Raw genomic sequence first — 26,044 nt, forward strand, 5'->3', positions numbered from 1 at the left:
CTGGCACTACCATCATTCCTGGCCCGTCAACCTAGACCACATTATGGTCCAACACATAAGTACAGTCGTGTACTACTGATTCCAAATAGTGAATTACATCCTGTGGTCAAGGCTTTATTTGCTATTATGCTTATTTCCTTCAAAATACAGAGTACGTAGGGCTTCCAATTTGCTTTTATACCTGTTAATTTAAAAATCGTTTATTTCTATTGTTGCATAAAGATCAAATTTAGACTGTAAATACTGGGATGATCACCCTAAATTTTTTTTTTCAATTAACAATTTTATATTTCACAGCTAGAAAAAAAAAGCATACAGAGTTTTTTTTATTCATAACTGTTGAATTGCATCCCAATACATTGTACCTATTGGTATTATATCTATAAATATAAAGTACTCTCTTATAAATAGATGTATCTCTCCAAACTACTCCAACTACCTAATCCAATAATAGTACTATTAGCATACTACTGTACACTTTGTAGACAAGAAATAAGTTGTATCCACCTAGAGGACTTATGGTAGTACTGTACAGTCGATCGGTCAACATAATCTATGCCTAGATTATTACAGTAATTAAAGTACATTATTACAGAGATTTTTTTTTTTTGCAGAAATCCAAGTTATGTGTATAAAAAGCAGTAGTCGTATTTAAAACTAAGCAGGTTGTACTCTTGAACGCAAACTGGCAGGATAATTTGAATATTTTTTGTTGTTGAAATGATGGGATCCTAACTTCATTTTCCACGAACTAGAGACGAAGACATATTACGACCCTTTTATTTAAATTTATTTGGATAGACCTACATGTAAATTCATTAAAGGCTATATGATTGTTTTATATTTTAATATGTGATAGTAGAACATCATTGTGCATAATGAAGACTATGAATCTTATATTTACTTGCATTCCCATCTTTTTTTAAATTTTATTTATAATGTTGGTAATGAGTTTACTATTGAAAAAGTCATGTTTCCACTTATTTTAAATGTTGGCACACCTCTAAACTTGGTAGAACTGACTGTGTTCTACATGAGTACATTTATTATGCCATATAGTAGTGTTTCCACCATACTTCAACCTGGTAATTGAATCAATTTTATCGGGGTAAAATTTAAAATAATTTTCACTTTTAACATAAAGTATCCTCCTGAAACATGTATTTGTACTGTACTTCATCTAATATCCATTACTTAATACTAATTTGGGTGATTTGTGTCTAACTTCAGGAATGACCTGAGGCTAGAAGAACGAATTTCTGTAAATATAATTTATATAAAAAATAAACCAATGTTTTCCTAATAATTTAACCCCTAGGTTGATAACTAACAAAGAAATTATTGAAATTGTGTTCTCACAATACTGTATCTACATATATGCATAACTGCTGTACTTGTTTTTAACCGCATAATGGCATTGAAAAGAAGAATGTTTTATAATTATTATAGGTTATTTCCAAATATTAATGGTCTGATATCTAACAGAAACTAAATGTTACCAAACTATGTTTTTGAAAATCTCTATGATATAATATAAAAATATTAAAATAATATTAAATTATATTGACTATTTTTGATAATCATCATGTCCTTATAAATTCATTAATATTTCTTTTGTGTAATATAGTTTATATATTATGTATTAAATAAATTAGTAAGGCCCTATACTGTTTATATTTAAGGAAAGTTTATATACACTATTATTTTATGCCTACCAATATTAGTATTAATTGTTTATGTAACTATTTTGTCTAATTGCATTGATTTTTTGTATAGGCCAATGGCATTAATGTTTTTCTCACAGCAAATTAGCCTAATAATGCCATATTTAGACACATAATTCTTTGATTTCTAATATTCTGTACTTGTGTATGCATTACTAAAATAGTAGTTATTTTATTTCATTTATAATGTATGTATAAACATTTATTCAGTTTTTTTTACATTTTTAAATTTAAAAATTATTAAAATACCTATCTACCTTTCTGTTATTATATTTTTTGAGGCAGATTGATTTCAATAAAAAAAAAATTAAAACAATTAATTTGACTTACACTGTACTATGTTAGTTCAGGAGGCAGAATCAGTGGGCAGAATCTGGTGTATTTTTGTCACTTTAGGACCTAAATTAGATGTTTTCTGAAGAAAAAGAGGTAAGCGGATAGGCTTTCAAACAACTCCAAGAAGATTCACACAAAAATAATTACTTTCCAATAAAATAGTATGTAACAGAGTGGACGGACGATCACTTGGCGTCCACTGGAATCTGAAGCAAGACACGTTCACATTCACGGTAGACTTACCCGACAAACCATTCTCACGGCGGGGAGTGTTATCTATCGCAAGCTCTATATTTGATCCTTTGGGGCTAGTTGCACCTGTTTCTATCGAAGGAAAATTTCTCCTTCGTGAGCTGATGTCAGAAATGAAGAACGAACCGAATGCACCTCGAGATATTTGGGATAGACCACTCCCAGATAAATGCCTCCCCAAGTGGACCCGCTGGCGAAACTCTCTACACCACTTGGAGAAAGTAGACGTTCAACGTTGCTACCAGCCTGCCAATTTTGGTACCGTGAAACGCCGTGAATTACATGCTTTTTCGGATGCAAGTGAAAAGGCAATTGGAGCTACAGTATACTTAAGACAATTCAATGAAGATGGTATACCTCACGTCTCCCTACTTTTAGCAAAGGCAAGAGTGACACCATTACATGCTGTATCTATACCACGTTTGGAACTGTGTGGAGCAGTTATGGCTACCGCTCTTGTACAGACAATCGAACCTGAGCTAAAGGATCGCATGAAAATCGACAGCACCACTTACTACACCGACAGTCAGGTGATTTTGGGATACATATCCAACGAATCAGAGTCCACAGAATACACTCAGTATCTGACTCCAGCCAGTGGTACCACGTTCCTACCGACCAGAATCCAGCTGACATTGCGTCAAGATCTGTGAGAGCAGAAGACCTTATGAATACCACATGGTTCACAGGACCCGAGTTTCTGTGGAGTTCACAGCCTAGTCCGACAAATTCCATCAATTTGAAAGAGGCGTTGCCGCTGAATGAAAATGACCCCGAAATCCGTACACAGGTTCACGCCAAAGCCACCAATGTAATCCCAGGATTAGGAACCGAAAGATTTAAACGCTTCTCGAGTTGGAAATCTCTCAAGCGAGCAGTTGCAGCCTTAATACTGAAGACCAAAGTGTTGAAGGCAAAAAGGGTAAACAAGCAGCAAGATGTGACAGAACGATTGCCAGAGCGGCCGTCGTTGATTGAACTTCAACGTGCGGAAATGATCATACTAAAAGAGGTCCAGCACCAGTCCTTCAGCAAAGAAACATTAGAACTGACACCCGAAAATGAAACTCAACCTACGATCAAGACTGGCCCTCTTCAAAAATTAAGTCCCTTCATAGACCAAGACGGACTGCTCAGAGTTGGTGGGCGTTTAAAAAGGGCTGACCTCGAACTTGGAGGCAAACATCCTGTTCTCCTCCCGAAAGACAGTTACGTCTCCAAATTGGTCGCAGAACACTTTCATTATCAAGTGCAACATCAAGGTCGTCAGCTAACAACTGCGGCTATTCGATCAGGAGGCATGTGGATACTTGGAGCAAACAACTTGGTAAGAAGTATCGTGGACAAGTGCGTTGTGTGCAGAAAACTCAGAGGAAAACCTTTAACCCAACAAATGGCAGACTTACCCAAAGACAGACTAGAGGCAACTCCGCCATTTACCAACGTCGGTACTGACGTATTTGGTCCATGGCCTGTCAAAACAAGAAAAACCAGAGGTGGAGCAGCTGACTCTAAGAGATGGGCTGTAATCTTCACATGCCTCTGCAGCAGAGCCGTTCATGTCGAAATAATCGAATCAATGGATACATCAGCCTTTATTATGGCACTACGTCGTTTCATTGCATTACGAGGACCAGTTTCCAGACTCAGGAGCGACCAAGGCACCAACTTCATTGGGGCAAAGAACGAGCTTGATGCTTCACTTAGACAGATGGATCAGACACTCGTTGACAGGTACCTGACCTCTCAAAACTGTCAGTGGATCTTTAACCCACCACATGCTTCACACTTCGGAGGAGTTTGGGAGAGGCAGATCGGAACAATTAGACGCATCTTAGAAGCAATGTTTGATCAACTGGGCGGACACCGACTCACACATGAAGTCCTAGTGACATTAATGGCCGAGGCATGCGCGATTGTCAATTCACGTCCCATCACCACACAATCAGCAGATCCCAATGATCCAATAGCCCTCAGCCCCTCCATGCTATTAACTCAGAAATCTATGCCACCACATCCACCCCCAGGAAACTTTGTAAAGGAGGATATCTATGGAAGGAAGAGATGGCGTCAGGTCCAGTACCTGGCAGACCAGTTCTGGGCTAGCTGGAAAAAAGAATACCTCCAAAATCTTCAATCCAGACAGAAATGGTTCCATACCAAACCAGACATTTCAGATGATGATGTCGTGCTTCTTCGTGAAAAGGACGACCCTAGATGCAACTGGCCACTCGGACGTGTAATTAAGACATACCCTAGTGAGGATGGAAAGGTTCGCAAAGCTGACATCCTTATATGCCGAGATGGAACTCAACGTACCTACTTAAGACCAATCTCCGAGCTTGTATTGATCCAGAAAGCTCCAATCTCTACTTAGTTTAGACTTGATTATTCTGATTGAAAGTATACTAGGAATGATTGAATTACTATGTACAAGTTTAGTGATTAGAATAGGTAGATTAAAAATGTTCCCTTTTAAGTTTTAACATTTTTAGGCGGGGAGTGTTGTGGACTGTATACCAAGTATACTGTACTAGCCTTTTATTTTATACTGTACCTCACTTTAAGTAAGACAGGGATGATTTATGACAAGCCAACATTCCTAAGAACCCAAAGCTATGACCTTATAGATTATTACCATGGAAACCTGCCCTCTCTCTTAGAAGATATGATAATTAGCTAAAGAAACCACACTTCACCTTACTGTTATAAAGGAAGAACACCTATTTTTATTATACGGAATTTACATGATTGAAACAATGTTTAAAGGTTTTAGAAACAACAGAATGTTATAGGATCCACAGTCAAGTGAGTAATTTAACTTTAGTTACTTGTAGTTTCAGTATTATAATTGTAGATTAGAGATTTTATATATATTGATTTAAACCTCACCTAATCTTTGAGGCTATTATAAGGTTTAAAGTAAAGTAGATTCAATTAGGCATTTCAACTAATAATGATAACGTTGATCGAATGATTTATTGATGATATTGCTGGATTTATTGCATTTTATTATTTAGAATGTTTATTGTATTCCTTTATAGTTTACACGTTGGAATAAAGTTTGGGAACCATCGCTCTGACCTTTGACCTTTATTTTGTTTCGACGAGTTGAACTGACTGGTGAAAATTGCGTTACCGCTGACGCGCTTTACGACTCGACTTGAAACGCTAGGCTACACCAGCAACCAGTACAATTTCCATATTTTTATATAATTGATCAGCCATGATCAAATTATCTTTTTTTTTTTGTATTTTCAGCTGTGAGTAAGGAAGCTTTCATTATGACTGTGCATGTCAAGTACGGCTAATAATATTTACTCTTAGAATGTATCATCATCATGCAATTACAGAAGCACGAGACCCATGTTTGCTGACTTCTACTGATGCACTATTATCACATTCAACTTTTAGCACTGAACATTTTATCACGTTTATTAACAAAAACAATATACTTTTAATGAGTAAAGTTGATTAACAGTTTCTTTAAAAAAAAGAAGCATTGCTTTTGTATTTGAGAGACGACCACAATGTTAAATAGGTTTTATTTTACCTGACTGCGAAATCATGGATAAATAAATAACAGTGTTTTGAATGAAACGTACAACTGAAATGTGAAGCAATTCCGGCCACTTTTGTACAGTGGATGTGAATGTATCTACTAAACATTTTCTCATACTGTTAGTATGCAAAATATCTTTCCTGAGATATGTAGATTTCATGTTTATAATTGTATCTAGTTTTGTATTATCACCATTTAATGTTAAAATATATATAACTGTATATACAGTATTATAACTTGTCTCAATACAATTTGAATTGCTAAATTATTTAGGCTTTTTAAAATAAAAACGTATTTTACATTTTAAATATAGATACGGTGCGTGACACGACTATTTGTTTTATGTCGACTTCGAAATATCTACCCCAATCTAGTCACTACACCGGACATGATAGAGAAGAGGTCAGAATATGCAGGGAGAGGTGATTGTTTATCAAATTAATATTAAACTATTATATTATTATTGTCATAATTATTAATTTAAAAAAGAATAAAATTTATATTCTACACTTACAAACTTAGTAGTTGTCGTCTGTTGTACAGAAATGAACGATTTGATAACGACTATCAATACAATCGCGACCACACTGACTACCACGAAGACAACCTCAACCATGACCACCACTACCTCCACCACCATCATCATCAACACCATCACAAAGACCACCATCGGTACCACAAACACTATCACCACAAACATCATCACCACCACAACTACTACAATTATTATCACCACCATCATCATCACCACCACAAACACTATCACCACCACCATCATCAACACCACAAACACTATCACCACCACCATCATCACCACCACAAACACTATCACCACAAACATCATCACCACCACAAACACTATCACCACCATCATCACCACGACAAACACTATTACCACCACCATCATCACCACCACAAACACTATCACCACAAACATCATCACCACCACAAACACTATCACCACCATCATCACCACTACAAATAATATCACCACCACCATCATCACCACCACAAACACTATCACCACCACCATCATGAATACCACAAATAATATTATAACCACGCATCAAGGTTTCTCGAAATATTTTCCATATCTGTAATTATCCAATCAGTCTATAAACAATGTTAATGGTCAAAAGTAATTGTTATGTGAATTACCGCAGTGTAAGGAAAGTAATCTAACGTACCGCTGCTATCATTTATTCGCTGGGAAATAGTCGGGTTTGTTATCATTATGTTACGCTAATAAAACTGTGTTATAACATCGCATTTAATTGAATAACTTAATTTTAATATCGAAGCTGAACGAAATAAAAAACCTAATAAAACTAGGGAATGCACTATTGCTAACTTAAGAAATATATTGCTAGACAATTATTAATGCGCATGTTCAGAACATTATCAGTTTGCAAATGAAGGGTCGATAAAAAGATAAAGAATCATTGTCATTGTCATTGTCATTGTCAGTGTACGGAAACTAATCTAGCCGTGTGATGGTATTGTACCTTATACTAAAGTATATTAAAAAAAGATAGTATTAATAAAATAAGAAAGGGGAACAAAAATTATATAAGAAACTCAGGGGGACTCAGTGTATACATTAAAAACAATATGATCGTAACAGAAATTAACGGAGAATGCGAATACATTATTTGGTTAACATTAGATAACAAATATAACGGAATGGTCTTATTTTTAGCATTTGTATATGCACCTCCAGCAGGTTCAAACTTTAAATTCGACATATACCAGCAACTAGAATTAGATCTTATTCAATTTAATCTTAAATATGGAAAAAGCTGTTTTATCCATTCTGGAGATTTTAACTCGAGGACGGCTGAACTCGATGATTTTAATAGCAAAATGCAATCCGAAAACATTGACATTAATGACCCTCCAGATCTATTACACATCTAAACAAATATCTATGGATAAAATTACAAACCCTTATGGAATGAAACTACTAGACTTCTGTAAAAATGTTAAAATGCGAATTCTAAATAGTAGGGTTGGAAATGACAATGGAATCGGATTCTTCACGTTTCTAGGTCATCAAGGCAAAAGTGTAAACGATTATGTAATTGCAAGTGAAAACCTATTACTGGAAAACTTCTTTAAACACTTTAATATTAGCAATAGATGTGAATCAGACCACCTTTCAATAGAATTCAGCTTTAAACATGAGCTAAAATCTGATATAGTAAATACAACATGCAAAATATGCCAAACAGGTCCTAAATATATCTGGGATGAGAAGATAACACTAGACGATGATTCCATTAGGAGTAAAGGAATTGATAAACAAATAAATGATGTAATTAAAAATTCAGAAACAGACGACAGTAATACTCTAATAAACAAAATTACTGAAATAATATACAGCCAAGGAAAGATTAAAACAAATAGTTCCAAATATATGCCGAACATAGAAAAACATATTAAGAATTACTTAGAAAAAAGAAACGACAGTTCAAAAAACAAAAAGAAAATATTGTTATAGACAACATACATAAAAATGGAAAGGAATTTTGGAAAATATTTAAAGAAAAAAAAGAAATAGATGCAAATAAAATAACATGCAAACAGTGGATAAATTACTTCCAAACAATATTCAAGCAACACAAAATTGACTATACAAAACATTCAATAGAATAGTTAAAAGTAGTACATTTCCAAAAAGTTGGTTACAGGGGATATGAGTCCCAATACATAAAGACAAGGACCGGCAAAATCCATCAAACTATCGTCCAATTACTCTATTATCCATTTTTAGTAAAGTTTTTGTTAAAATATTAGAAAGCAGAATAAGAGAATGGGTAGAAATAAAACAAATTATATCAGAGGAACAGGCGGGCTTTAGGAAAAATTATAGTACGATTGATAATGCTTTTATACTTCAAACTATAATCAATAAAGCATTACAAAAAAAGGGGAAAACTCTGTAGTGTGTTTGTAGATTTTAAGCAAGCTTTCGATCGTTTGGATAGATCGATTTTATTTTGTAAATTAGACAAGTTAAACCTTCCTGTAAACTTAGTTGAACTCTTGATATCTATGTACACGAACACTGAAATAAAAATTAAAACGCTGCATGGTTTAACAGATGCAATAGAATGTAATATAGGATTAAAGTCTTCTCTCTTCTTCTTTTCACTCTCTTTTTATATGATTTTAAAGACACTTTACTGAAAGAAAATAATCACTACTGTTTAATTGATAACACTGTAAGTTCACACTTATTATTTGCAGATGATCTGGTTTTGTTTTCTTATTCTAAAGTTGGTCTACAAAAGCAAATAAATTGTGTTGTAAAATATTGCAATGTGAATAAGTTAGAAATAAATAAGTTAAAACCTAAAGCTATGGTGTTCCGAAATGGTGGAACTACAGGAGGGGATGAAAAATGGTACATAAATGATGTCAATATAGAAATAGTAAAAGAATATAAAAATGTAGGTTTTTATTTTAACAATAAGGGGGATTGGAACACGATAAAAATCAAACAGGCGGAAAAGAGAAAAAGAGTTATGTGAAATGTGAAATGTTAAATTTGGGATTTTCGTCTGCAAAAATACAGTCTGAGCTTTTTGATAGACAAGTCGTTTCAATACTACTATACGGTAGTGAACTTTTGGAGGGGGCGGGGAAATGAATGTAAATGTATTGAAAATGTACTCGTAAAACACTATAAAGTGTTCTGAACGTCCCACAGTCATGCCCAAACGAAGATGCGCGTAATGAACTAGATAGAATTCCGATTAATTACTATCAAATATTGAGAATGATCAAGTATTAGATAAAAATCAATAAAATGGAAAATAATAATTTACCAAATATAATGCTACCAAACTCAAAGATCGTGGTTATATGTGGAATAGTTTAATCAATGAAAACATTTTACCTATTATCTCACAAAGAATTAGGGATGTTGCATTGCAGAAATCAACTGAAAAAATTAATAATAATACACGTCTCAATTTTTATAAAAATATTAAGTCTGACAATTTTTACGAACCTTATGTTTATGATTTAAGTTTTAAGTATAGAACACTCATATCACGCTTTAGATTATCGTGCCATAATCTGTTGATTGAAAAGAGGCGACATTTAAAAATTAACAGAGAGTCTAGAATATGTATGTTTTGTGATCAAGTTTAGAAGATGAAAAACATTTTCTTTTATACTGTCCTTTTTATAAAAATATTAGGAAAAAATATGTGCCTTATTTAAATGTATAGGCCTACATGTTAAAAAATATGTTTGTAAACAATGAAACCCAAAAAAGTCTTTTGCAACCTATTTATGTAAAGCTTATGAAAAGAGAAAAACCTGTATGTCTGAAAATAATATAGATTATAATATGTGAAATGGGCCGGAGGCCATTGTTTATTGAATAAATGAAAGAAGGAAAGAAAAAAGATACTGAGAAATATTATTGTACTGTATTTCATTCTATCCTTATCCATCCACTATTGTAAGTCTAGTAAAGCATTTAATGCAATCGAAGTATTATAACAATATACAGATCTTTACCATGAAATGCAACTGATTATATTAGATTTGGTTCCTTCTCTAGAAGACGTGTTAAAACTTTCCAGTACAATGTTGTTGTGAATTCTTGTTTTCTTAACTTACAATCGACGTTTGATAAACATTTCTACGACGACCAACTGACATGTGTGCCCTAGCTGAAATTGTGACGATTTATTATTGGGGGTAACATACATTGTTCTTTGGCGTCATTTACAAGGACAGATCCTAGGATACAATTAAAAAAAGTACATGCCAACACAGAATCGTACGACGAGGCCCCACGAGTCATTTCATCATGAAAAAGTTATACATGTTTAATGTTCTCAAAACGTCCTAAAAACTACGCCTATCGCTATCTCAAGACGACTCCCACCGACGCGTCGCTACTAGACGTATCGTCGTCGTACGCTGTCTGAGATGGCCTTAAGACAACCATTATATTTCAACTTTAAAACATTATTCCTATCTCTACAATTGATTAGTTGAATGTGTTATAAAATATTCGTCTGGTTAGTTGAGAAATTAACGAATTACATAAGTAGTGTACACGGAAGGTAGCCTAACTTATTGGTTCTTTTTGCTGGGAAATAGCCAGGTGTTTTATCTTCAACACTGAACGTTTTTAATTATTATTAATTTACACTTTACTATTATATAATTTTGTTTATGATACTAAATTACATTTTTATGACATCTCATATAATGTAATGATCTTGAATTGCATTATCAAAGCACGTTAAATATATAGTATATACATTATTATAACTACGAAATCAACTCTTCATTGTTAGCTATGAAGAATATCACCTATGTGTGCACGATCGCGAAATTATTAATTTCAGAACTAGTGAACGGAAATGACTAATAGTATGCGTGCCGGATTCTGGGAAATGTTCAGGTCTGTTATTCAATATGGTTGGTCTCTAGTGAAGAATTTTATCGAAGTACAATAATGTATACATTCTATTATTAATGAATATTACACAAAGTGTTTTATAACATCTCATTTACTTAACTAACTTTCAATTTTATTATTTTTGTAATAATAATAAAATAATATATATATATATAATTTTTATCAGAAATATCACAATTATGCTTGTCACTTGTTTGGTTGATTTACCGTACTCATTTAATGTAAAAGAGTGAAAACCAATTGCTTCACTCTTTAATACCACTCTTTAAAAGGATGACATTCACTCTAAAAGAGTGAATTTTGTTTCATTTGTAATTTTGAATATGCTGGTTCAATTGAAGTTTAGCACTGTAACATTAGAATAGATATGGATAATTAGGGTATGGGTCTTTAAGTATTTAAAAAGACACATTCCCTACCATTTTTGACGTTTTGTAAAAATAAATGCATAATATACTTTAAAAACATTCAACCAGGTCATTCATTGTCTTAAATGTATGTATAGCCTCTCTACCCGAACACGAACACGAGATTTATATAATAATGACAACTGTCAAAGGTACGTTTTTAATGAATTTTTTACGTTTTTTATTGTCATTTTGTTACTTATTTTATATATTTAAATTACTTTTTTTTAATGTAAAATAACGAATGCAATATTGTTATTACAATTACTTTTAACATTGTAACATATAAACGAAAAAAAAATATGCTTAAAAAATATAATATTTATAACAGAGTATGATAATAACAGTGGGACGAACCCACACAAGACAAAAACAAATTATGACAACACTGTATACACATATATGAACCAAAGTTGTGGAAGAAATTCACTGGCGGTAATAAACTGAATAATTTGAAAGAAAAAATAAACGTATAAATAAACATGTTAAAAAACACTATTTATTGCTTTAATGCTGATGAACAACACTAAAATGAATATAGGAAATGTCGTTTCTTTAACTTTTATTTACTTTATGTTGTGTTTTATTGTTTTATGCTTTTATGTTAAAGTGCCTGCAAAAACAGAATCGTAAACTTCTTTATGCAGGACCCTTGCCGTCAATTATATACTGAAATTGTAATTATAAACAATGACCAAATAAATGTGAATTGATTTGAATTGATATTAAAGAGAGAAACAATCCACTCGATCGTAGACGGTCTAGCTAGGCTTATTTTTGTAGGCCTAACTGGTAAACAGCAGTAACTTACGAACATCGTACGCTAGCTATAGGTCTAGTTGCTGCATTATTTATCTATCTATCTGTTTTTGTCAGGATTCGTTAATAAAAATTGGAGGAAACCCGGTATTTTTACTGAAAAGTTACGATTCTTCCGTTTGTTTTGGCATGCATGTTGAGATTTATAGCGGGCCGCTTAAATTATTAGAATCGTCTTTACATTGTTTACCATTCAAAAAAAGGTATTAGTTAACATTTTAATAGTAAAAATACTATTTATTTTTAAATTAAATGTATGTTTGATATTCAATGTATATTGTTATTTACTGTATCAAAGATTGTATGTAATAGAATAAGATCAATAAGAAATCAAGTAATGATTGATGAAGTAATGAACTTAGTGTAAATGTATCTATCTAGTATTAATCTCACAGTTTGAAATTCTTAAGACACAAGCTTTTCGTTTTCAGTTTTACATCTAAAAAGTAATCTACTATCTTCTAATAAACGTACTAAAATAATAATCTTTTATAAACATTAGCTTTCCACAGGCATTGCTATGCTTAATACAAAGACCTATAATGAAACGATATTTTTTGAAAGCTTATGCGACTGCGCACAATTCAGAAACAGTGCCTACTTATAGGGACGTCTTAGAGCACGGTGTAACACTTTTCTCTTGCCTTTAAACTGGGTATGGTTAAATAGGTGCGCATCAAATAAGGTAAGTGTTTACAATATCTAGGGTGTGAGTTAGGAAGGGTTAATCTCTAGTGTTATATTCTGTTCCAATTAATTATACATTATCTGTCTAGGCATCCATGCAGTTGAATTACTAATACTACTTCTACAATAGTTATATTGTATACAATTCGCTTTCTTTAAAATTTGAAATGAACTTTAACTTGATATCAAACAGTAGTAGATAATTATATTAAATCACTCATCGTAAATTATATGGACTATATTGACAATTTTTAATTGAGTTTATTTCAATTAAATCCAATTTTTTTAAACTTTAAAAAAAAAACGAAATTTAAACGAAAATTTTAATTATAAAAAATAATAAATTAATTGTTATACATTAAACATCAAAATCAATAATGTAATATTAAGATAGATTTCATAAATTGTAAACCAGTGAAAATTACATGTGTCAAACAGTTTTAGTTACTTATTATTTTGTCTACATCGAAAACAGATGAAATAATTTAATTTAAGTGGAAAATCCAATCTTCCTAAATGTTTACAAACGTCTTGTACCCACATTTTTTTAATTCTTTATATTGTATTAATTTGATAAGAAATGTAAACAACATTATAATAAATGTAATCATAATGAGACAAAAAACATTTAGAACATTCTTTAAAAAGATACAGGGAAACGCTTTTATATAAATTATATATATAAAAAAAAAATTGAAATGGCATGTTTATGGATGGTATTTGGCCACAAGTAGGCTTACCGTCAGAACACACTTTTATCGCACATTTACCTACAACAAGGGCAGGCCATTAGAACCATAATGCGATTCTGTCAAGCAAATTTGAAATGTTTTAGTTGCGTATTGTGTCAGATGAAATGGTGTCGGGCGAGGGATAGTTTCACCATGTAGTTTAAGTTCTATTTATTTGTTTGTTATCCGAAACCATTCAATTCATTTCCACGTAAATGTTTTTAAAAATACATTTACTTACTTAAAGCCTGGGTGCAGAACAGTTAATATACACATTTGTGGGAAAAGAAAAGGTGTTGTTATTTTCTGATAGAGTATACCACCATAATAGAATGTCATAAAAAAAATCCCCAGCCCAGGGTCTTGGACAAAAATATTAAGTTTTTTTTTGCTTAACCGAACTCTAGGACGTAGATTTTGCAAGGTTTTAATTTGTTCAGATCGTGTCTATTTTGTGTCATACAGTATTTACAGAGTTCACTGTATAAATTATATACAGTTTAGCATAGAAGAAAGTAAAAGACCGATGAGCTATTCAGATTAACATTATGCTGTATAGATGAAATTAAGTTGCTCAAATTATTCTGATTTTTTGATATGATGACGTGATGAAAATTAAAATGTTTGTAACTCATGTCAAAGAGAAGTAATTATGAAAGAACATAATTATTATTCACTTTATTTATTCCGTCAAAATTATATTACAAATAGTGGCCCAAAGGGCCAAATTTAATATTACAGTTAAAAAGAAGTCTATATAATACAATATAAATATACCAAATATCCAATACAACATCAAAAAATATAGCAAAAAAAAAACAAAACAAAAATGACTGTAGCAGCACCATCAAAGAGAAAGGTGTCACACAGGTCACCAGGGGAAATGTAACTAACTAAAACAAATTATGATTCATTGATTAATCGAATATAGTATGGAATTGGACTATTAACAAACCTATTGGTTTTTGCATTTAATTACGTAGTCTTTTTACCATTGCGTAGATTTATATTGTGGCTTTGAAAACGAATATGTGGAATAAGATAAAAAAAAATGCGGTGTTGAGGACAATCTTTTGGCAAAATTTAGATAGTTTGACACTTGAGAAAGTCAAGTTGACAAAGGTCCAGAGCTTAATCATAAGAATTATAATTCCTACCTAGGATAATACGGCACGCCAATTTCTGAGTAGCCTTAATGGTGTCACTTAGAAGAAGATTGTGATAAGAAAAAAGTTTAAAAATCTGTTGCATATAATATAAAAAACACGATAGTGTTTGAGACGTGAGAGAAAGATGGGACGATAGTTTGAAAAAGAGTGAGGGTTTCCTTTTTTATAAATATAATATATATATAACTCTCTGGCTGTTTTACTTATCGTTTTGATTTAGCTTTTCGCTTTTTTGTTTGTATCTCCATTGAGATCCAGCCACTGATACCCACAGCATTGTCATTTTTTCAGTAATTTGCCTTTGGATTTATATATATATATATAAATTTAGTTTTTAAGTACAATACAAACAATATCGTCAAGGCCCGGACTTTTAAGTTTTTAGAAGTTGCTTTTCGGACCTCGCGCTTAACAATATTTCAAAATTTTCTCCATTTCATTTGGTCACTTTTAACGTAGACGTTTATGAATTAGTGTACGTAAATGTTGTGTAATCCATGGTTTGTCTGTATTGTGGACTTTAACCCTTTTGGTGGGGAAGTAATACAATCTAGGATAGAATAGGATGCGCATTAGCGCGACGCGGCTCCATTAAATGGGATTAACAAGTACAAAAGAAACAAAATCATATTTGTTATATTCGAGTTGCTAGTGACGTTAGAAAATCGGGTAGGTATTGGCGGCCATTAGGGGCAAAATAGACAAATGTTGCCGTACGTACAATTCCACTTCCATCAGCCAAACAAATGGCGTTAAAGACATAATTCTTCGAGTGACAAAGAAATAGTGCCGTAGGGACACACACATTGCCGTATGAACAAATCATGGTGATAAAACAAATTGTCGTTTGGTTAAATTGCCGTATTGTTAAATTGACGGCAATCGGCAATTTTGTTCTTACGCTAAATTGTTTCCTTTCGGCAATTTAACCATATGTAAATTTAACCATACGGCAATTTGTTTTTTCACCAATTTGTTCATCATCATTTGTTATGTGTGTGTCCGTACGGCAATACTTGTTTGTTACTCGATGAATTGTGTCTTTAACGCCATTTGTTTTTGCTTACGGAAGCGGATTATGTCTTTATAGTAGGCCTATGTAAGAATGCAATTTTATCTATCATTTTTAGCATAGACATAATTTTGTTTTACCAATCCATCCTTTCTTAATCATTAGGGCTGTTGACCGACATCATGGTGGACAGACATAACAGAGTGATATTACTTATGTTTCTGATATCAATCAAAGGTATGCTTCGAGAGCATTTTACAAATACATAACCATCTTTGAAGCTGCGAGGCGCTGTCAATGTGTGTTCCCACTCATAGACTCACACTAAAACAATGAAACTAGAATTGTACAACATTTCGCAATACATTGTATTATGTTCTAGGCTGTGTACAAACAGCTTTAAACACTATTTTAGCATGTTAATACACCACATACATAAATATATACAGCAGTATTACAACTACTAATGTAGGAAACGAAAGAACCGTTAATTTTGAACAATACACCGCAAAAATGTAGTAAACCCTAACTCTAAATCATGTGCAAATGCATCTCTTTACTTAGCTATCAGTCTATCCACCTCCCGTAAGTAACTGACTATCAAAAAGTGGTCATCTAATTAACAATCATCTATCTTAAGGGATCGCTTCTCTTAATCGACCACCTCTCGTAACGACCACATCTTCCCTTACGAAAGGTGGTGGTCCTTACGAGGTGGTCGTTTAGAGAGGTGATCGTCCATTACGAGAAGCGGTTTCTTAAGATAGATGGTGGTAGTTTAGGAGAGGTGGTCATTTACGAGAGTTTGTCTTTACGAAAGATGGTCGATTTTGAGAACTTATTAATAAGAGAGGTAGTAGCTACTACATTAGCAGTGGTTGTTCCACATTATCGGTTGTTACAAGCATATAATGTATACTATGTAAAGACATACATTTGGTGAACACGTTGACTACTATAGACAAACAATGTCGTGATAATCTTGACCGGTCTATCAAATGCGCTAGAGTTTCTTCACCACCATAATCTGGACTGAAACATTTCTTATTAAATGTTATTATTACTAAATACCGTAACTGAATAAACTAATTTACTATAACTTTAGTACTTAACCTGTTGTTGTGGTAGTATAGACTTTTAGATGGCCTATTATTTTTTGATTTTATAGAATCGCAAGCCTATTGTACAAAGAAAGATACACTCAGAATAGGTACAGTATTAGATAACATCAGAAATGTGGTCATGATAAATCCAGACAACCCTATCAATTGTCCTGGGTACATCAAGGCATGGAAGTGGATTCCACCTGTATCTGTGAATTTCACGGGGTTAGTGTGGCGGCCTACAGATACAGTGAAGGAATATACACTGATAGGCCGCACATTGCTACCGGCCGTCGATGAACTTGATCAAACTTATACACATTCTCTTTCTCGTTCCGACTGGATTCCTGTAGAAGCTGGTGATGTGATTGGTTTTTATTTTGATCAGGCACTTTTGATGTTTGATATTGTTAAAGAAGATCTCAGAATTGGTTCCTTCCATACCTTATCACCAGCATTTGAAAGAAGATATCCAATTATGGCTATATCTGAAGGTAATTGCATAATGAACTGATTGGAAATGCACTTTATAAAACGCATAACATTAGCACAAATAGTCTACAGCAGCTTGATCGCGTTTGTATTATAATTGTTTCTGGCATTAATTATCATATATTTTATTCTAGAATTTATTGACCGTCGGTCAGTTGTTGAAAGAAAACACCAACGATCCAGCATAATGAAGAAAACTGGAATTAGTGTTACGTTACCCGGCCACATAATACACAGTTTCAAGAGTCCTTCTGTAGTCCGATGCATTGTTTCCTGCCAGAAGGATCAGTTGTGCCGGTCAGTTTCTTATGACACATTGCGATAAACACGAAGATACAAACAATATCGAGGTAGTAGACGATGTAGTTTTTTATGAGTTCATTGATAAGGTAAGAATATAAAGCATTCAATTTCACAGTTTGAAATTATATAACCAACAGCGCTTTGTTAATTTGTAGACCGTACGATAGTATTCCAATAATGTATGCATATGAGTTAAATAGAAAGAACATTTTATTTATAATATACCTGATTATTGTCATTTGATCAAATGACAATAATCAGGTATATTATAAATAAAATAGTCTTCCTATTTAACTCATAATCATGTATTATTTGCATACAATCGCACGGTCTATAGTATTAGAGTACCTAACGATGATATAATGTATATAATGCATGTTCAGCTCAATTTATGAAAAAAACAACATAGGCCTACGATGATAGATTCGTATTTAGTCTATATCAGTTTCTCTCGCTATTAAGGGAAGGCATAGGACAAATTGTAAAAACAAATAATAAAGATTGTTTTGTATTCGTTGAATTACCTGTTTAACTCGGCTCCATCTCATCTCCGTTAATCTTTTAAATGATGAAATATTCTCAATATTCAACTGATAAACAGTTATTATTTATACTAACGCACTGAATACCATGGCCACAGTCAGATTAATCTGCCTATCAGCATAGTTATGTTACAAACATTTTGTATTTGTACAATAATCTATACAAATTTAACATTGCTGTTGCCGCTTATTTGATTTAACAACTAATGTTGCCGTTACGACACACTGTACTTTTCACAGTATAGTAATGATTTTTCTTTTCATCAAAATAAGATAACGTTATTTTGTTGTTGTAAAGGAATACTACGGAAATTGTGAAGACGAAACATATTACCATGGTCATTGTGGGTTGGATACTCACGTGTGTTTCTGTGATAATGGAGATTGTCATTCAGGTAATGGTAAAAAGTACTTTTTTTATGCAGGAATTTCACTGTCTATTCAGAAGCGTAGACTGGTTGCTGTCGTGGTTGCTGTCTCTTGGTTAAGTTAATTGTTTTAACTTTGCCTAAGAACATTTTGAAATGTAGTGCTGCAAAGTCCCCAGAAATTGGACTTATACATTGAAGTATGAAACGAAATTAAAAGTCCACATGACCAACCCACCATGGTTAGAGCTGCTAAGTCTTCATAAATTGTACTCATACTTTGTAAAATGTCAGGACTAGAAACCTAATAAACTGAACCTTTTCGCATCACTCGGACCCCAGCCTACACCTCCGCTATTCAGCCAATTCTCGGTAGTGTATCGATTTCCGAAGTATCATAGGAATATTTGGTAATACAACATCCCATGTGTTTCACATGTATCTAGTAGTAACATAATCCTTAACCTAACCTTACATGATACAGGCACCACATGTGATATAAATGAGATGCTGTATTACCAAATATTCCTATGATACTTCGGAAATAGATAGTATGTGGAGATACAGCATTGGGAATCGGGCGCTATTATTACAATTACTATACTATACTATCATATTTCAATATTACTACTGCTACAATAACAGTATTATAAATGTTGGTAAAGTCTTCAAATATAAGTAGAGGCTACACCACCAAATTGTTACAACCACTTCACAAGAGTGTCATAGAAACGCTCGAGAAAATTAAAATACCGTAAGAACGATTGCTTAAAAATGTGTAAGTATTAGCGGTACTGGTCGATCATTATCATTATTATTTTTTCTCAACTTTAACGATTTTAAAACTCAGCGCAACTCAACATAAATTCAACTGAACTTTGAATGGAAAAAGGTGTATTCGAAACCACATGTTCGTCGTGATACATTTTTGATGAATTTTGGGTGATACAAAATAAATAATCACAAATTCAACCAAAAACCCCCAATTGGCTGGCAGCCAATTTTTGTTCAAATTGGAATACTATTATACGAAATTAAAATGGCATATTTAACAAAAATTAAAAAAAAATATTTTTTCAGGGGACATACATCTTTAAAATAAAAGTTCAACATTTAGATGTTGTACTCGAATTGTTTATAGCAATTAAAACCATGTATTGTTATTGTTGTATTGTGGGGGTTTGTTTCAGCATATTGACAAGCACTAGTTTAACCTAAATTCGTTTTAAAGGTCAATAGGTAATTACCTAACAAATTAGTAAACATGGTTAAATTGGGTGGGTAAAATCAATACCGAAAGTATGTATCAACCTTGTATAGCATAGCAAATTATAAAAGATACGCGCGATTTACAAAATTTGCTCTTACGTAAAATTAAGGCAAATGTACTCTATAACCAGGGTAAAGTGAAATTGTAATTTGTAATTTTACTCTTCTCTGGTATAACATACAGAATAGAGAAACCTCATCATTCATGCTAATTCTTTTTTAGAATGGAACATGATATTCAAGGGCATGTCGGGTACTGGAGTTTCTGTTTATGAGTCATTTGTTTTTGGAACTCAAACATCAGAATCGGACGCTGCCAAATCATTTGATTCTCCAGAAAACTTCAGATTGAACACACCTTTTGAAAACTGGAATAGTTCGAACATTATTGAGGTAAGTAGCTACTATAAAACACATTACTTACTTACTCTACTCTACTATAATAGTACAAAGTCATATTGTATAAATAAGAGCGATCATTCAATTAGCTCTTAATCATCCTTTTATTCCTTCTCTGTTGTCATAGATGTATTTTTTTAAACTCTGTATTAGCTCTACTGAAAATATATCCAACAAACTTCTTCAATCTACCTTTATTACTTTATTTTTAACGTGTGCTCATAGTATAATTTGCACATAATTATACTAGTCACTATTAACGAACAATAATGTACATATTAACAATCGCTAATAATGTATGTATAGGTGAAGTTAACACTGTATTCCAAATTTTATGATGAGCTTATACATTTGATATTCAACGGAAGTACAACGACTAAAACATCTTGGTTTTCAATTGAACATCTTCTTGATTCACCTTGGGATGATTTAATGCCTGGTGTAGAGATGAATTACTTCAGCATAGCAGGTCATTCGTAAGTATTAAATCTGTTTTTGTCGTAGCCAAATGAAAATTAGGAATTATGCCTTCTATAAATGTTGTATTCACATTGGGTAGATTTAAAAGCAAAAAAATGGTGAAATAATTACACATTGTAAGGTTATAGCTTTTCTTGTTGCTGCACATCATAATCAAAATATAAAACATACCACGTAGGATTATGCAAATCTTATACTACACTAACAATGTCCATTATTGTAATAACAATTAAAAGAAAAATTAAACAGTGATGGTTGGTGAAATTATTCTTGAAATCCTTGAAAAAAATCCTTTGAAAAAAGGAAAAAAACCAAACTTAATTATGAGAAGTTTTGGAATATTACATAAAAGAGGACATTATATATTTATTTTAAATTACTACAGCAAGGCACGGGTGTTCTTTGTTAATAAACATTATGGCGGATGCGAAGTTGATAAAGGATGGCTACTTATTATTGATACACCGCTGTCAACATGTGAATGGGAACATGAGTTTCCAACCCCAGTCTTCTTATTCAGCTCTTCTAACGAGGCAGAGATATTTCGTAATGGTTGTAAGTAAAATTAATATAAAGATGATCATGGTATTTATTGAATTCTTAATATCAGTGTTTTACCCGGGATTTACATCTCCCTGGTTTCACAAAAAATATATTTGTGGTCTATTAAAAAGGTTGCAAATACAAAGATATTTCAAGACAAACAAACACTTTCTGGGTTCAGTGTATGTGCTAGGTAAATAAGCCAAATTCATAAAATAAACTAACAAACTTTCGTCTGATGAGAGTTTTGTCGATTTAATCAGCAACTCCTGCAGTTGTTCAGTATAGGCCTACTATGCAGGAAAACCGCACGGTGACTGAAATTTAAGAAGTCAAGCTAAGTGGCTCAACAAAACTCTCTCGAGACGTAGATTAATTAGTCTTATCTACATACTCGTGTTCCATGTCTATAGAGGGTTTCGAGTGTTAATTTACAATCTGAAATAAACCGCAATAATTATTTATTATTATTATTAACACTTACTCTTAAAGATGTATTATCCCCTGACGAATATGGCATTTTATTGTCACATATTATTAGTTATTCACTTTGACCAAAAATCGGATACAAACTCAAAATATCAGGCGAAATCAGACATAAGTAGAAATTGTCAAAATTTAGATTTTCAAAAAATACAGAAACTACATAATCTAAGATTTCAACTGGAAAATAGTGATACCATGTTTACACAGATACATCACAGTCTAACGTTTTGGTTGTAACAATAAAAAAAATGCTGTTAAAGTTAAGTAAAAGGCAATGACAAGTACAAAGCAAATTGTTATATAAATGTTTTATTAAAAACAACCCATAGGAACACATTTAATTTAAACATAAAACATAAAAGGATTCATGAAAATCATGCACAATTTATTATGCATTATTATTTTATTTTATTTTAACCAACAGACGACACAAAATGTTAAAATTCCTGCATTTTATTTGTCTCATCTCAAAATAGAAAAACATAAATAATACTGTGTCAACTATCGTTTTCCGTAAACTAATTTTCAGCCTTTTATTATTTTAGCTGTCTATACAAATCTATCCATGCGACTGTCTGGTTTCGTTTGAGTGTGCCACAATTTAAAGCAAAAATTAGTCAAAAAAATTGACTAGAAATCAATGGGGTTTTGATTGAATTTAACCGTCTGTTTTGTCTTTTTATAAGTGAAAACCCTATTTTTAAAAGTGTTTTTATCTACAAAACTGATCTTAATTAAATAAACTGCGACATGACCTATTTTTGTAAAAAAAATATTTATTTTCTATATTTTAAAGTCAAGATGAAATTATCTATTGTTTTTTGTATATTTAGTGAAAGAGGAAGCTTATATTATGACTGTGCATGTGAAGTACGGCTAATAATATTTACTCGTAGAAGGTATCATCATTATGCAATTACAGAATCATGAGACCCATGTTTGCTTATTCTACGTCTGATGCACTATTATCGCATTGGATTTTGGGCACTGAAATATTTGAGAAGAAGGACAGCATTATCATGTTTATTAACAAAATGTATATACTTTTAATGAGTAAAGTGAACTAAGTGTTTGGTAGTCGTTTGTACTATTAATTATACAGTATATAAAGCACGATTGTAGGACAATTACAAGATATTTGTATTGTCTAGGACCTTTAATATTGTTTCAATAACTTCCAGTTTTTTCACCTACACATTGTTAATTGTATATCAGAATATCAAGGTGAAACGTATAACTGAAAGATAAAGCCATTCCGGCCACTTTTGTACAGTGGATATGAATGTATCTACTAAACATTTTCTCATCATACTGTAAGTTCAAAATCTCGGTCTTGAGATATGTAGATTTCATGTTTATAATTGTATCTAGTGTTGTATCATCAGTTCATGTTAAATATATTTACAGTAACTGTTATATATCATAACTTGTCTCATCAAAATGTAAATTGCTTAATTATTAGGGTTTTTATTAGAAAATAAAAACATGTTTTACATTTTAAATATAATACGATACAGTGCTTGAATGTAAACACATTTGTCTTGTGCAACTTGGTTTCGTTCACCTCGTCTAAACTAGGACGAGTTGACTATACACCCTTGAAGAAGGGGCTCAGAGAACATATCGGGATGGATTATTGTTTATGAAATTAATGTTATTAAATTATCATTATTATTAATTTAAGAAAAGAATAAAACATACATTCTACAATTACACACTTAGTAGTTATCGTCTGTGGTAATTAACAATTCGATAACGACCACTACGAACACCACGATCACTAAGACTACCACGACCAAGGTGAGCACACTGACTACCAAGACAAACACGACGACGGAGACAAAATCTACCACGACCACCACCACGCTGACCAGTACAACGTCCACCACCGTCATTACCACAACGACCACCACCCCACAAACTATCACCACCGCCATCATCTTGAATATATTAAGGAGAGGAGATGAGAGCGCTGCAGTTTCACCAAGGAGATACTGTTGCTAGCTCTTTAAAATTGTTGCTTTATACACCCCTTTGTGGTCAATCTATATATAAATTAATTATGGTAATTTCTGAAATAGAAATTTCTCTAAAAATATGTTGTAATATTGTGCATCACGGAACTGTCTCATATAGAGATTTTTAGTTTAGATATATTAAAAGTCGCTAAAGTCAGGTTTAAAACTTAGCCTGAGCTTCGCTGTCCCGGTATACTGTGCAGGAAGGACAACGTGATCTGTTACTAGTCAACGCTATGGCGGAAGTTAATATAAAAAACTACCCTGAACAAACACAGCAGGTTGAAATGCCTAACTCGTACAACGTAACTCAAAACATCAAGCTATTGTTCTTATGTAAAGAAAAAGAAAGTACCATGGAATGGCGAAAGCATTAAGCAAGTTAATCGATCCAGGATACATTTTTAGGACTGCAAAAAATACGCAGCCTTTGGCGAATCTAGATCACGGTGAAAGCCTTTTATCGTTATTATCCTCTGGAATAAGTATTGAAGGTAAGCACTATGATTTTCACACTGTAAATCCATTCACTAAACAACCGAATAAAGATGAGGTTAGAGTATACATCAAAGACATAACGCTGTCCTACAGTGATGACTCAATTTGCAATACCTTAAAGTACAATATGAAAATATTTTTGTGAATAAAATGACAAGAACTAAACTAAGAGTTAATGGAAAACTAACTGTGAAACAGAAGAGAGATCAGTTATAATCAAATTGCCAAGTAACCCGTTACCAAGAAAATGTTAAATTGGAAGTTTTACTAGCAGAATTTATTATGATGGTCAAACCCAAAATTACATGTAGTTAATGCCTCCAACAGGGACACACTGTATATTCCTGTACTATTGATTGGGTTTGTTCAGTTTGTAAAATGCCAGGGCATAAGAAAGTTAATTGTCAACTTCCACTTGTACCACACCACGAAAATCCAGCATCAGAAATATCTTGTATCTGATGTCATGTTATTGTCCATCATCGATCGAAAAATCAAGAGCAAAAAGAAAGAAAAAGCAAAGCACTCGCTGTTTCAAATCAACCATCTTCAAATAGTGACTCCAAAAATGATGATCAGCCTATTGACACCCGAAACACTGAGTTAGCTTTAGCCAGCATAGAATCTTCAGGACCTTCTCTGGCAGTTACACACGATCAAAGCGCAATAATAAGAAGAAAAAATGAAAGTAAGTTTACAACTTAATAATATTATCACATGTCTAGTGTGCACTTCATGTTATAACACTTAATTGTCGTAGTTTAAGAGAAAGAGGGAAAAGACTTGCTATTTACGAATGGTTTGAGAGTCAAAAAGCTGACATTTTATTCATCCAAGAAAGTCACTTTTGCAAAAAAGTCAATGTGTATCAAGACAATAATGATTGGAAAGGAGTCTATTTCCATTCTATTGACTTTCTAATAGTAGAGAAGCATTATTAGGCCTATTATTATTTTAAAATGGTATTAATCTAAGTGATGTAAAACACCATAATGATGAATGTGGCAGAATGTTAATTGTTAACTGTAAAATTAATCAGAAACATTTATGCCCCGAATGATATCCGAGAAAGAATTTCATTTATGGAAAAAATTGGAAAATGGACAGATACAAAAACTGTAGATAACAGTAAAATTATCTTGGGAGGTGATTTTAATTATACCTAATGTTAAATTAGATAAAGAGGGGGTGACCCTCGGGGAAAAATGACACCAGAGCTTTAAACTCCTTCTGTAATAGATTTGAGTTTATAGATATATGGAGAGTATTAAACAAAGATAAAAGAAAATTTACTTATAGAAGACCAACATTAAAAAAATCTAACCTTGTTTTGACATTTAATGTCAAAACAAGGTTAGATTATTTTTTAATCAATGATGATCAAAATATAATATC

General features: G+C 32.6%; 3 protein-coding genes across 3 annotated transcripts in view; all 3 read left to right on the forward strand.

Moving 5' to 3' along the window:
- LOC144839162 (uncharacterized) overlaps positions 1-26,044 on the forward strand; it is a 304,410-nt gene that overhangs the window by 194,424 nt on the left and 83,942 nt on the right. The window lies entirely within an intron of this gene.
- Positions 4,307-5,685, forward strand: LOC144839480 (uncharacterized). Its single transcript, XM_078694857.1, has 2 exons — positions 4,307-5,120; positions 5,574-5,685. The coding sequence occupies exon 1, from the start codon at positions 4,318-4,320 to the stop codon at positions 4,687-4,689; it is 372 nt and encodes a 123-aa protein (XP_078550983.1). The 5' UTR covers positions 4,307-4,317; the 3' UTR covers positions 4,690-5,120; positions 5,574-5,685.
- On the forward strand, positions 18,065-23,434 carry LOC144839472 (uncharacterized). The gene is made up of 6 exons (XM_078694845.1): positions 18,065-18,132; positions 18,887-18,983; positions 20,449-20,618; positions 20,931-21,100; positions 21,490-21,659; positions 22,967-23,434. Exons 3-6 carry the CDS (start codon positions 20,457-20,459, stop codon positions 23,011-23,013), a joined length of 549 nt encoding a protein of 182 aa, XP_078550971.1. The 5' UTR covers positions 18,065-18,132; positions 18,887-18,983; positions 20,449-20,456; the 3' UTR covers positions 23,014-23,434.

The sequence above is a fragment of the Antedon bifida genome, chromosome 4 (assembly GCF_963402885.1).
Source record: "Antedon bifida chromosome 4, ecAntBifi1.1, whole genome shotgun sequence".
In the NCBI taxonomy this organism is placed as follows: domain Eukaryota; kingdom Metazoa; phylum Echinodermata; class Crinoidea; order Comatulida; family Antedonidae; genus Antedon; species Antedon bifida.